At 35.7% G+C, this 14,332-nt stretch overlaps 1 protein-coding gene across 5 annotated transcripts in view; it reads left to right on the top strand.

The window, feature by feature from the left end:
* LOC126916309 (cell adhesion molecule Dscam2) overlaps positions 1–14,332 on the top strand; it is a 307,369-nt gene that overhangs the window by 146,396 nt on the left and 146,641 nt on the right. For all 5 annotated transcript variants that reach the window (XM_050721989.1, XM_050721988.1, XM_050721987.1 and 2 more), the window contains exon 3: positions 13,180–13,269. In XM_050721989.1, coding sequence (XP_050577946.1) covers positions 13,182–13,269 — 88 coding nt within the window. In that variant the 5' untranslated portion in view covers positions 13,180–13,181. The remainder of the gene's footprint in view (positions 1–13,179; positions 13,270–14,332) is intronic.

Below are 14,332 nucleotides of genomic sequence, written 5' to 3'. Positions count from 1 at the left end.
GTTCTGTGGAGAAACGACCGATACAAGTACGTCTTTTTTTTTCAAAATTGACACGAACATAGGGAATTACACGTAAGATTTCTTTCTACTTAAGACGACTTTGTAAAAGATTTTAGAGTTTTTCTGGGTGTAAGTCAGTTGAAAAATAGTTAACGCGTTGCTGTAATAAATTTATAAAAGTCAAACTTTTTAGACATTTTGTGAATCGTATCGGTGTTGTTGTACAACTCAAATGTGCAAAGAGTGTTAGGGGGAAGGTTTTCATTTCTTAATATTGAGATTTTATTCATTATATTTATTATCTTATTTATTATATGAGATTATGTTTCTTTTACATAAAATCATATCCCGTGAATATTGTAACGCGTTTGTTACGTTTTCGTTGTTACACGTTGTACGTATAAATGGAAAGTACAAACTATTCCTTATCGAATATTTTTTGTATAGTTTGTCATACGATTTGTTGTGTAGTTTCGATTCATGAACATGTGTTGGCGTCAAAGAGTCAACATCTGTGTTGCGAAAAATGTTTGAAAGTAAATATTTAATTAGCATGACATTTTATTAAATTTCATTGGAGAAAGTACAATGAAAAGCATATTTCTTCGCTTAATGAAAATTCTGGTCTTGATTTCTGTCGTCTGTTATCGGTGCCTTGTCGTACCATCAAAACAAACGCTTCGTTTCCCGATTTCTTCTGCGTATTTCCGTACGTTTGTTGTCATTTTGCTCATACAGCTCTTACATATTTTTTTCAAGTATTTTGAAACGACAGATCAACTTCGCATTTTCTCATACATACAGTTATTTACGAAATTATTCTTATAACTTGTAGGAATTTCTTGTGAATACGTATTATATTTTGCCTTATGTTCTTAATATGAATCTAGTACGAGATTATTCTTGTAACTTGTAGGAATTTCTTAAATACGTATTATATTTTGTTTTATGTTCTTAATATGAGTCTTATACGAAATTATTCTTATAACTTGTAGGCATTTCTTGTGAATACAAATTATATTTTGCCTTGTGTTCTTCATATGAATTTTGTGCAAAATTATTCTTGTAACTTGTAGGAATTTCTTAAATACAAATTATATTTTGCCTTGTGTTCTTCATATGAGTCTTGTGCAAAATAATTCTTGTAACTTGTAGGAATTTCCTAAATACAAATTATATTTTGCCTTGTGTTCTTAATATGAGCCTTGTACGAAACACTTAAAAGTTTCATTAGCACTGTAACCTAAGTGGACTATCGTGATTACATTGGTAAAATTTGACATAAATTTGAAAATGTACATAGAAGATTCAAGATGTTTAGTGTAGGTGATTCTCCAAAGAGATTATGAAAGTATTTATAAACAATCTATATATATATATATATTATGTATCTAAATAAAATAATTTATAAACAATCAACTATTCAGTATATTGGTACGCCTTAATGTTTATTGGAACTACTTTTAATACTCATTATATGTTTAACATAATTGTTCAGACTATACATATATTACATTTTTACCAACTATATATTTGGAATAAATCTGTTGTAACTTTCACATACATTTTCAGATTGGTTATCAATGTTAACAGTATAACCAGGACAGTCGTGTCTCATTGTGATACTAACAAAATTTCAAATTTCGTGTTTCATATGATACACATAAAACAAACATACAAATTTCCTATGATAAATGTTCAAATATTTTCGCCAGTTTAATTGGCTATTCCTACAGCGTACTAATTTTCTACTAAATATACATTCGCAATAAATCCTTCCTAACTTCTACTTACATTTCCAAATCGTTTCCAAATTTAATTGACATAGTCACGAGTCACGTCTCGTAACAATACTATTATAATATTACAATAAAAATTTCAAGATGTTTTATATAACGCACACGATATATGCATACAAGTTTCCTACGGTCAAGCGTTTGAATACTTTCATTCGTCAGCCACTGTATGCAAAGTTGAAAATTCCTCTAAAACGAGACATGAAACGAAACATCAGAACGCGTCGATGCATCCCATAAAAAAGAAAAAAAAAAGAAAAAAATGAAAGAAAGAGAAAGGGATCGTTCGAACGAGCGAAAGGAAGGAAAAGGTCGGCACGTGACCGGTTTTGACCTATTATTCGCGCGCAACCAACTGCGAGACCCTTTTCTCGTTATTCCTGAGCGCGGTGGCGTATCGACGCGCCCGCCGAGCGAACTTTCTTTGGTATTCAACAGGTGAGAGAACGCAGAGACGTTCGGATAAGCGATTTAGACGTATCGCGGTGGCGGACAAAAGCGAGGCCGAGTTTCTGCGATCGATCGATCGCGGCGAAGACTCGGCCCGTGGGGGACTTGTTAAAGTGCCAACGAATTCAATATCGTAATTTTCTGGCAAAGTAGATTTTCCACCGATTAAACCCGATCCTGTTCCGCCCCTCGCCCTTCCCTTTGCCCGCTTACCCGCAAAATCCTTTCGATATTCGCCGTAATAATGGTTTCCATTACCGGAGGGTATCCTTAAGCGAAAGCCGCCGCGAAATGCATCGAGACATGTAATTTTCAGGATACGACGAGAATTCTTTATCATGTGGGTGAAGAGGTATTTACGTAAAGGAGTATCGAACGTGTCGAGGAAATTAAGGTACTGTAGGATTCTTTTATTTATTTAGAATGGATTAAACAACAAACGGTGGTTATTTAACGTGAACTAAATACAATGATGTGCTATAACTAAGACAACTAAATAGCTAATTTACAACTCTCGTCACCACGGTTCCAACGCTCTCTTTTACGCGGACCACCAACCTCCTCGACAACATTAACGACATTCTCTCACAAAGCTGACCACACTCTCTGACTTCTCAACTCACCACTGATTATTAATTCGTCTTTCTCCCTTAATCTTTTCGCTTCGAAAGTACTGCCACTGAACGGAAACGCGCGCCAGAAATACACACAGCGTGCGTGGGTGCTGTATATACGTTTCCCTAAGTCTTAAATAACAGCAATTCTTGTACGAACCGTATATGAAATATCGTTTCACTGTCGATGGATTTAATAGATTTTTTAGCATGGAATAGTATATATTGCGTGAAACGTTTTGATGTTCTTAATAACTTCAAGAAGTGATTAATTCGATATGTCAATAAAATCAGCAGAAGATGTTCTGCCGATAACGAGAAAATATATTATTGACTACAGATAGCACTTGTATATGCATCATTTGGATGTCGGATATATGGGGTGCCGGACCCAGGAGTCGTCGCGTGATCGTATATGCGTGCTCGTACCCACAGGTCATCTCGCGGGTGCCGCCTATAAGCGGCGCTCGAAGGGAAAGGGTTAAGCATCTCTTTGTCTTTACTCATAGCCCTGCCACTTACGCGTTTCGCAACCGTCCACGGCCATGGTCATATAGGGCTTTTTTCCGCGCAACTATTCGACTGAAGGACCGACGACACATTGATGGGACGCTTGGTCCATTGAAGTTTCCAGGCACTTTTGGCCTGTCGGCACTTAGGCTTTTTCGCAACATTGTTTATGGTTCACCCGATATTTCTTAGACAATCTATCTACGATGTAACAGCACTGTGTTTCTTGTGATTTAGCGTAACATAGGCAGGTGCATATGAAATGTTTTTTCAAACGAAACTTCGTGTATGTGGATTTTCAAAAATATCAGATATTTGATGAAGCTGATCTTTACCCGATTACTCCATGTATCTTAATAGAAAATTAAATAATCTCAGTGTACATACATTCTCGGTGATTAATTACATAGATTATTTCTAGATAGCTGCAATAATATAGATCTATAAGAATCATCAAAATCCAGGAATTCTTGAAACTGATTGTAATAATTAACGTGTTATGAAAAATGATCTAAGAGCAGAAACGGCGATGTCTTTAACATTGATGCTACCAAATGCAGTAGTTCGTCCGCTTTCGTTAATGCGGAACGGATTATCGTTAATCAGTCGCTGCAATTGCATAAGAGATCTTTTAAATCTTTCGAAGATTCAAGTTAAAATTCCAATTGATGGAGTACGCAAATGTTTATCATCGATTAGCGAATACTCGAACGATCGTGATCAATCGTCGACAATTATAAAAGTGGAAAATTCAGACGTAATTCGTATTGCTTGGAAAGAGATATGAAACGGGTTCCATTTGATTGAAGTTTCCAATTTAATAACATCACGATACCAGGCTGCAAAAAGCTTGAAATCCCAAATCGTACGAATTTCTCGCTACGAAAGCCTATCAAGCGACTAACGAACCTCTGAAAAGTCCGAAAGTCGCCGAAAGAACGTCGTCAAACCGTCTCTAACGTGATCAAACCAAGCTATCCATCGACGTTCCCTTTCAACCACTCGACTCGAACCACTGCCACGAGACTGGCAGAAAGATACGGAAGAAAAAGGGAAAAGAAACAGCCCCTGAAAGGCTCCCTTTCTCGTGACGAATCGAATATCAACGAAAAAATCTCCCTTTTCCATGCAGTTCGTTGTAACGAACGTATAGCCATTCGCCGTATAGGCGAGTTACGCTCGCGATGCTCTCGACGCGTATATATCGTAAAAACCACCGACGACGACGACGGCCAGAGGAAATCGTGTCGTCGTCGTCGGTGTTTCCCGTGCCCGGTTCCTGGCTTCTTTTCACCGATGCAAAAAGCTTTGAAAAACGAAAGGGAGAAACGGCAGAAGAAACGAAAGCGAGAGAGACGCCAGAGTAAAAGCATCAAACGTCGGCGCAAAGTGACAACCCCCGGCGGGGCAGGAGAGGTTGAAAAAACCTTTTTTCCCTCGGTCGCATGATCGAACGAAATCTGTCGAGGCTCTGCATGCGTGTCTATGGTTACTCACCGCGGTGGGCGCGTTTCAGGCGAATAATGCATTCATGCGATACTGAAACGGTTGATCCCGGTTGTAGCAACGTTCCAACGTCGTCGACGTCGTCGTCGAGACCTTTAATAATTTTTTTCTGCCCTATCCATCTTCCTCTCGTATTTTCTCTGTACGCTACGCGCTATCGTTTCAACGTAACTACCGTTTCCTGGTTTACGTGGAATATTTTTCTTCTTCCCTTTCCCGTTTTGTGTGTGTTTTCGAGATGTGTCTCTCTGTAGGAAGATAGCGAGCGAACGAGGAAAGGGTGGTTTAATGGTTACGCAGAGTACAGGCAGCGGCTCTCGAATCGAGGGATTGAATGGGACTTGGCGCGATTCTATGGGAGTTCTTTGGTTATTCGTTCTGTATACGGTTGATTTTGCGAGTGTGAAATGGAGCCGGGCAAACGTCGATTTTTTGTTTGGCCATTTACATGTTAATTTGACGATTATTGTATATATGTGAGAGGGGACCGTTTTCTGTGAAATTATTTTTCAGTTTGTGAATAGGTAATTGCTCAAGTCTTTGGTACAATTTGTATGTAATGATTGGTAATTTGTATGTAACGATGGAAATTTTATTTGTAGGATTTTTTTTATTTATTTGCACTGTATTAAAAATTACGTTTAAGAGTTGGTATCGCGCTTTGTAGCTAAAATCTTCGTTCGATACTTGGGACAGAGTTTTGGAAGACATAGTAACACGTCAGGAGTTAGTTTTGTATCGCAATTAAAAATTTCGCTACTGTAATACTAATCGAATAGTTATAACTATATCAATGTAACGAATTCAGTGTATGACTAACAGGAACGTGAAGTATTTCATAAAATAAACAATTTGTAAATGAAATTCGCGATAAATCAGTATAATAGAAACAAGAGAAAAAACAATCCATTTTAATAATTCTCATGCACCAAATATCTTTTACGACTGGCACTCATAAAAGCTCGTACAATGAAACGTCAATTTTTCCGATATATCTTTTCAGCGCACGAACGATACGACAACGATGCAACAACGATACATTTCTTTACAACAAATGAACGAAAGTTCTAAAACTCGACAGTGATCCATTGGCTCGGTGTATCGATCAAACCAATTTGTATTCGCAGCTACATGCAACGTAAATTGCAAAGCTAACCGAACTCGAGAGGATGTTGTAACGGGAACTCTTTCTCCATGAAATTGTCCTCCATGAAAATACTTCGTTGTTATTGCATTTAAATTGCAAAAAATCGCAACGCTGCGGTTTGAGGTCGAATAAGCAACGATCCTGATGATTCCTCGTCCTCGAATTTCCGTGTTAGTCACGTCAAAAGCTGCCGAAATGTGAAATAGAAGATTTTCTGCCAAAAAAAATATTATTGACTCCGATAAGCGCTGAAAAGTATGAAATAATTTCTATTTTATTTGTATTTTATCTACGCACATATGCAACAACGGTTGGATTACCCATTTAGTTACTGAACAACATACTAATTATATTGCAATCTTTTCGAGAGGCGGCGAAAAATTAAAAATATTGCTAATAAATGGTCTAATTCCATTTCTAATTGTATAACATTAGTAATTGTAATGATTGCATCTCAAGTTAGTAACAAGCTTACTGTATGTATAATACCGTTATCCTGTATAGTATTAATATATTGAGCATAATTTGTACATCAAATGATGAATGGAAGAAGTGAAAATTATAAATTTTTTTAACGATTATAATATGTAGAATATATATCGCTTTATTCTTGAGTAGAGAATTGAGTTTTATGTAATAATTTTTCGTAAGGAAATATTTTTTGTACAATATTCTTTGTCTTCTTCTTTTTCTTCTTTTATTCTTCAACGTCGCGACAACACGGTCATTAGCCACGGTTTTACTTATATCTGGATCTTGTTTCACGTGTCTGTTGATTTGATAAATGTTCCATACCCTAACCGTATTCTAACCATATTCTATATTCTCAGCAGACTATAAAAAGTAACTATCCTAACCGCAAACATTGAAGATTGTCAATTTTTCTCCGTCACAAGCTTCCTAGCAAAATATTCTCGAAAATTTTCATCTCGGGACAATTTCCAACTATCTACTTCCTATCAAACGGTTGAGCTTAAATTCTTTTCGCCGGCGCTATTCTCATATCGCATGATACGTTGCGATCGCAGGGGTCGATTTCCCTGAAAAGCTTGGAAAGGAACCGTGTCGCATCATAAATCATCCTTTTTGGGCTTACTTTAGTCAAGCTGGTCGCTATTCGGCTGTGCAAGAAAAAGAGACCCTAAGAGACCTTAACAGTAAATTCTTGTGCACGCACCATAAACCAGGAAAAAATACGATCGACAGGGGAGAGAACCGAGACGATATTTGTCGTTGGTCGCTAAGTCACCCACTGGCAACAACTATCAGAGTATTTCGTTTTTGTGAACTTAGTTCGTGTCGAGTACCTTTTTAGGTTATTTCAGGGGCTAGCTGTTTAGTTATCTTTTATTATTTTGTTCGAAGTTTAGGTTTTAGATTAACAGAAACGTTTAATAGAGCGTAATATATAAAATGATCTGTTTGGAATTTATTTTATAAAGTGTAAGTGCATAAGTATATATGTGTATAAGTGTGAACGATTGTAGGATTAAGTAGAATAATTTCTTTTATTAAACAATCTCTCGTAGTTTCCTAAAGATTGAATTTTTATTTCATTACTAGGCTCTGGTTGAAAATTGTAGACATTTCAGCATACGCGTATTTTTAATTGGAAAAAATAGTTGTAAATAAATATACATCGAATGTTGCACTAATAAGTTAACTCATATAAAACAGTGATGGGATAAAAAATATCAAGAAATGTAGGAAACTATACATATAATGGCAATGGTAAAATTGAGTATCAGAACTCTTTTTCTCAGTATTTATAATACAACCAAAAATTATAAGAATTAAAGTGAAAATTTCATGCAATTTCATTAAAAAAGAGAAAAACGGTTCATGTAATCATAAGAGGAACCATCGTTAATAACCTTCTGGATTATAATGATAAAATTAAATTTGCGCGTAGAACGGAAAATCACGATAATTAAAAGCAAGATAAAAGAACGTGCCATTAAGAAACCAACAAATTTACGTAACACGTGACCGTGAAGTACGTACGCACAATTACGCACCTCTTAACAAACAACGTTATTCTTCTCGTTACTCATTAACCTCTTAAAGATGCAAGAAAGGAAAGAAACAAGAGAAAAGTTAGAATACGCGGGAAGCAAGTCAGCTGAAGCCACTATTCATTCTCTGCATATTTCCTACCCCATTTTTGTTTGTATTTCGCGGTGATCGTGGACCAGAAACGGACGTCCGTGCCGTGAAAAATGACCGTCGTCACGCTTCCGGACACCAGTACAACCGCACCATCCCTACTGAACTATTCCCGTGCTTTTCTGTCCGGTCAACGAAATGTGCTTCTAAAGCCAACCACCCATCCTACAACCCCCGTAAACCCCTACGCGACCATAACCCGGACGTCGTCGTCGTTCCGCTGGGATCAACCAGCTACGGCAGCGTGCGTGGCCTTTTTAAAGTTATACCGCGGTGCAGAGTACGTGCGACTCTGGATACTTGGAGTTTTAGTCTGCTGTACGAAAAAGAAATCGAGGAACTAGGAGTTTGGTGGTACGCGTATTTTTTCACGGATGATGGAAGACGAGTAGAGAGGATGGATAGGGGAGAAAGACAAAGTTGAAGGATAGGGAATAGTATTTTTGACTGTAATTTTCTTTTCCTGTTTTTCGATCACTCTGAAAATGTGAAAAATTAATTAATTATTTAATAAGAAGTAATCATAGTAACGTACTTAGACTAGGACTTGAATAGAGGATGTTTGATCGTGACATTTATTAAATGTTATTGCTTGTTGTAGAACCGTCGAGTGTATTTAAAATAATAAATTAGTATACAGGCTATATTCGCTGAGATGCTCGTACAGTGTATAAGTCGTAAAATAGTATCGCTAATGGCACGTTAATTAACGTTGCTAACTCATTGATAACTGATCGACAACTGACTCATGACTAATTCATTTCCTTCCGATCGCGTCCGCTTATTTATGCTGATCGGAGGAGAGTTGGAAAATTCAAATTCGTCTTTGATCGGCGATATTGTTTTGCACGAAGTTTGTTTATCGTTACGTTTTGTGCGTCAAGACGGTGTGAATGTCTCGAGGCAAAATAACAACATGAGTCGCTCTCGATTCGCATCGTCCTCTGACTCATGTGCCGCTACAGTAATTATTGGTAGCGTGAGTTAGTAGTAAGCAATTAATATTACGATCATGTTCTGGTAATTTAATTCCTGTGTTGGGGAATGACGAAGGATGATAAGAATAAGGGTGGATAAGTAAAGAATGGAGAATTGTGAGATAGAAAGTAGTATGTTGGAATTTGATAAATGAGTATAAAATAGTAAAAAAAATGAGATTAAAAAGATGAATCGAAGGATAGAGGATATTGTTAATGTTTGTTTTCTGATGTTTTATCGAAAGATCTTGAGAAAGCGAAGAATTGATTATCAAAAAGTGAATGCAATATAATCTTGAAGGAACGAAGGGGTAGTTGAAACACTTTGCAAAGTAGTTTCACATTTGATTTCAATTTTGTCTATGCTTTGATAGTGGGAATATCCTAGACAGAAAGGAAAAGTTCTTTATATGTCGATATAAAGAATCTCTTCCTCTCTTTCATTTATAACATCTAACTATACCTACTTTAGACCTCTTGCATAAGAAAAAAGAAAAGAAAGAGAAGAGAATTTGAATACGATGATTTATTCCAAAGTTGATAGGGAGATGAATCGCCTTGAAATTTAAAATTCAATTTATACACAGGGGATGAAATATTTCTTTTATCGTATATTACCATTTACTATATATCACAATATCTTCGACCCTTGAATATTAAATAAAAGCTTTATACGAAGAATAAAAAGAGTATAATGTAAATGGAATGCTACAATTACTGTTATCCCTTAGAGTTAGAATAGAATAAAATGTGAATGGTAAAAAATAAAAAAACGTCGTGTAATTCTTTCTATTTCCAACGTTCGCTGTTACATTCGTTCTATATATATACACGCACACACGTTTTCGACTCTCTGGACAGCATGAAATATTAAGATAAATGTATTACGCTCGTCGAAGAGCGTCCTGAAAAATAGCGTGTCACTCTTCAGAAATAAATGAATATCTTAACCACGCCATCATCAATCTTATCGCTTATCGACCGGTTTATACGTGTACCCACGTTCAGCCTAATACGTTTCAATTCCAACGTTGGACATTCGAGGAATCTCGAACAGAAATTCCTTCACTTATACATCATGTTACTTTTCAGAGCACGTCTTTATAGAATTTTATAGAATTAACAGATGTAGAATACGTTTAATAGCTTCATCGAATTCTGACACTGGTAAGAATTATTTATTGATTAACTGTAACAGGAAATATATTACGATGAGGTGAATATTTTTAAAAATATTTTTAGGAAGGATTATACGAAGGATTGGAAATCTTAGAATTTTCTCAAATACTTTCGTTGCCACGTGAATATTAATTCTATGTAGAATGATCAAATGATTCTAATTTGTTAAGAAAAATGAAGGCAAAAGGTAGTTTTACTTTTTAAAAAACGATATAATAGGATATCGAATTTATTAAGATTTAGATTCCAATTATCGATTACTAACGTTGATTCTCGAGTCTAGGTGCTGCCATTACTATTTATGCCATGTTTCTTCGATAAACAAAATTATGGAAATGAATTATTTATTTTCTGACAGTCGAACGTTAATTATATACCTCGGCAGTAAAATTGTGAAACTTATAAAAAAGTAGAGAATTGATATTACTTGAAACGATTAATTAAAAAAATCTGATAAAAATCATACTTATATCCGACACGCGATTTCATTCGATTTATTCAGCGCACGCTCATTTATTTTGTTCAAAATTGGGCGTTAGTCATATATTTCGACAATGAAATAGTGGAACTGATAAAAAGATGAAGCGGATCTTTCGGTTCCTATCTCTTATATGTATATCTCACGTATCAATATTATTCCAATTTTACTATTTTCTTTTATAATAGTTCATTAAACAAATCTAGCAAAAATCACATTTATTTTCGACACCTGCTTTCGTTCCATTTATACAGCACACCTCATAATCCTCACCAACGATGCCCATTCACCGGCATTTCACGTCCAATAACCCAACCAAATTCCCGAAAACATTGCGCGTTATCCTTCACCATGAACAACCACAATACACCACTGCACCATAAAACGAATAATTTTGTACGGCCACCATGGTCTGGCCGGTACGGTTTGACGATGGCCGTTTCTGTCGCGTTATTAAACTTTACTCTCGCCGCGGTTTTCGACGTGATCATTTAACACGCGCGTAGTACGAGCGTGCGCCATTTAACTGAAATTTTACGCCACGGGGACACTCTATCGCTTGGACAGTCGTTACACTGCCTGCATGCTCGTGGAATCGCGCTAATTGATTAATGGTCAACAGATGCGTATGCCGCATGCTAATTCGCCCTCTGATTCTCCAGGCTGTCTCCGTCGTTAAAGCTCTCGCAAAACTCGTCCAACTAATCCCGTAAAATGACGTGAAATTAGGATGACGGAGATAAAAGATTCGCAAATGTTCGATCCTCTTCGACACTCCTTTTAGCGAAATTTTGACAGATTTTCGAATTACGTCAATACGAATGACTGCAATACAAACCTAACTCGTGATACGTAATATAGAGTTGGCAACTAAGTGGTTGCGGATTTTGTCATTAGGTGGTAATAATAAAATCCGCAATCACTTAGTTGCCAACCCAATAGAACGAGCGAGAGTGACGATAAAACATTTGCAAGTGCAATTTACTTCTTAAATTTTTAACGACATTTTGAGAAATTTCTCGCTACAGCACGAGCTTTGAATCGTATCAACACGAATGAACTTAAAGTATAGAAACATAATTTTCGACTTAGAATAATACAAAAGAGAGGTTGACGATAACAAATTTGCAACTGCGATTTGCATTTAGATGTGATAACGATTTTTCAGTAAAACGTTATTTTATGAATCTTTAAGTCTTATCAATACGAATGATCTTCAAGATCAGGACGTTCCAATAGTTTCAGTTTAATCGATCGAATCGTTATTTACACTGTATAGTGGGAAAAAACCAAGAGGAACAATAAAGGATTCGTAATTTTCTAGCTTTTTAACAAAGCTCTGTTCTGTTCTAAGTACGTTAACGAAGTTTTAACAAATCAACTCTATTACAGTAAGTTGTATCGGTATAAACGATTTTATAAGATAGGCTGGCAAAATATCGTTTGCTAAACCTATGAATTCTCAAAGAAAAGTTGCTTCAATTTTGCATTTCTAGGTGAAGTTGATCTTATGAATGGGAATTAGTTCGTGCCATGGTAGGTTTTGTAGCGAATGTCGTTTCGAAGTTTGACTCGATTCTGCGTTACATGGATTAAGTTGATTTTATGAACGAAAGTTGTTTAATACCGTGCTAGGAAACAGTTTCATTATTTTGAACAGAATTATGACAAATTTGGTAGGATCAACTTGTACTTGGCCGAAGTTGATTTTGCTCCTATGAAATGAAAGTTGTTTCAAATTAAGATAAATATTGTTAAATGGATTTTTTAAATATCCCTTTGGATTATTATGTCCAATTTAATTCGGAGACAAAAAATACCTGTTGATAAAAGGATAAGATTGTTTTTTCTAAACAGAAGTAATTTTAAATTATAAAACAGGATAAATGGAAGTAGAAAATAAATAAATAAATAGGAAAGAATTGGAATAGGATAAATTTCTTCACCTTCTCTAGTGAAGTTAAGTTTCTTTTATGGCAAACGAATCTTTTAAATATAAATAAATACATAAAGTCGTATAAAGCGTTATATATAATATTCCCAGTATATATCTCACGGTATAGAATTATATATAATATCCTAATATAGACTTTGACGAGCTCTCGAGCGAAATTTATCGAATAAATGCGGGTAGTAAACGTATTTACCGCTCAAACATCGATACATCACCGACCAATCCGTTGGAACCTTCTATCCTAATTAATCGCTTGGAAAGCCATTTCCGTCCGGTCTCCGACGCCCGCAAGAAACTCCCAAAATCCATCATAGCAAAACGTACACTGTTCCAAACTACTTGCCACCCTATGATCCCAGCTTTTTGCTTCGTTCCCTAACCACCTGGTAATTCTTGTTACAGGAATGTTCCGAGAATGCGTTGAATTGATTGCGTTTCAAAGAGTTTCGGCTTTGGGAATGGACTCGACCGTGGCGGTACTCCTTCTCACCGGTGAGTGGTCACTTTTTCAAATTTCATCGCTCAACTTATTTCTTGTACATTTTTGTACAACTCAATTTCTTGTACATTGTGTTACTGTAAATCATGTAACTGATTTCTTACAATTGCGAGATATAATTTATAGAAATTTATATAGTGTATGTTGTACATTTTTTTAAATATTTATTTTTATATGTTATCTTTGGAATGCAGATTATTCGGTTATCTATATCGGTTCGATGTTTCCATTATTTTCAACGATATGAAATGATTTTATTTCCGGAAGTTGGACTGGTATGTTGGAGTAGTATAATAGATATGTAAAAATACAATTTTCCAGTAATTTTCCAGAATCCTAGAATTTACTAAAAATTGGGAAACAATTCTTTGCCATATTTTATCCAGTGGAATACAAATTCTTTAATTCATCTTACAAGAAAATATCCAAAAATAATATTTTATATTATAATCCGTATTCATCATGTTACTTTGTCCAACAGAATCAAAATCCTTTGATTCGCCCTTCGCTATGAAATTCCAAAAAACGATATCTTCCGTATATTTAAGTTACAGTCAGTTGTCGATCAGTTATCAACCAGTTATCAACGAATTATCAGCGATATATATAATTAACGAGTCATTAGGGATCCTATTTTACGACTTATACACTGTCTTAGCGAATTGGTTAATACGAGCGTCTTTGCGAACATTATCCGTATACTAATTTATCATTTTAAATATATTCGACGGTTTCAACAACGAGCAATCTCGCAAATTAAACCTCACCGACCAACCACCCTCTACACATAAACCTCTACAAATTGGTTCAGCTTCATCGTTATATTAGGTTGTCCGGAAAGTGTCTTTCTTTCGCAAACGTGTTCTTTACAACAGTGCACCTTCATACAAACGTGAAAGAAAGTCTGTGAAATGTTTATCTCAACAAAACAAAGTAATTTGACAAAATAATATGAAACAAAGAACGTTGTGCGTCTATTATTTCCTCATAAAACGAAAGAAACTTTTCGGGCAACCTAATCAAAATTCTGTAATTGACCTTCCGACACAAACTCTT

This window comes from Bombus affinis, chromosome 5 (assembly GCF_024516045.1).
Source record: "Bombus affinis isolate iyBomAffi1 chromosome 5, iyBomAffi1.2, whole genome shotgun sequence".
Classification (NCBI taxonomy): domain Eukaryota; kingdom Metazoa; phylum Arthropoda; class Insecta; order Hymenoptera; family Apidae; genus Bombus; species Bombus affinis.
Note: the sequence above shows the minus strand (reverse complement) of the source record. Positions and strands in the feature narration are given on the sequence as shown.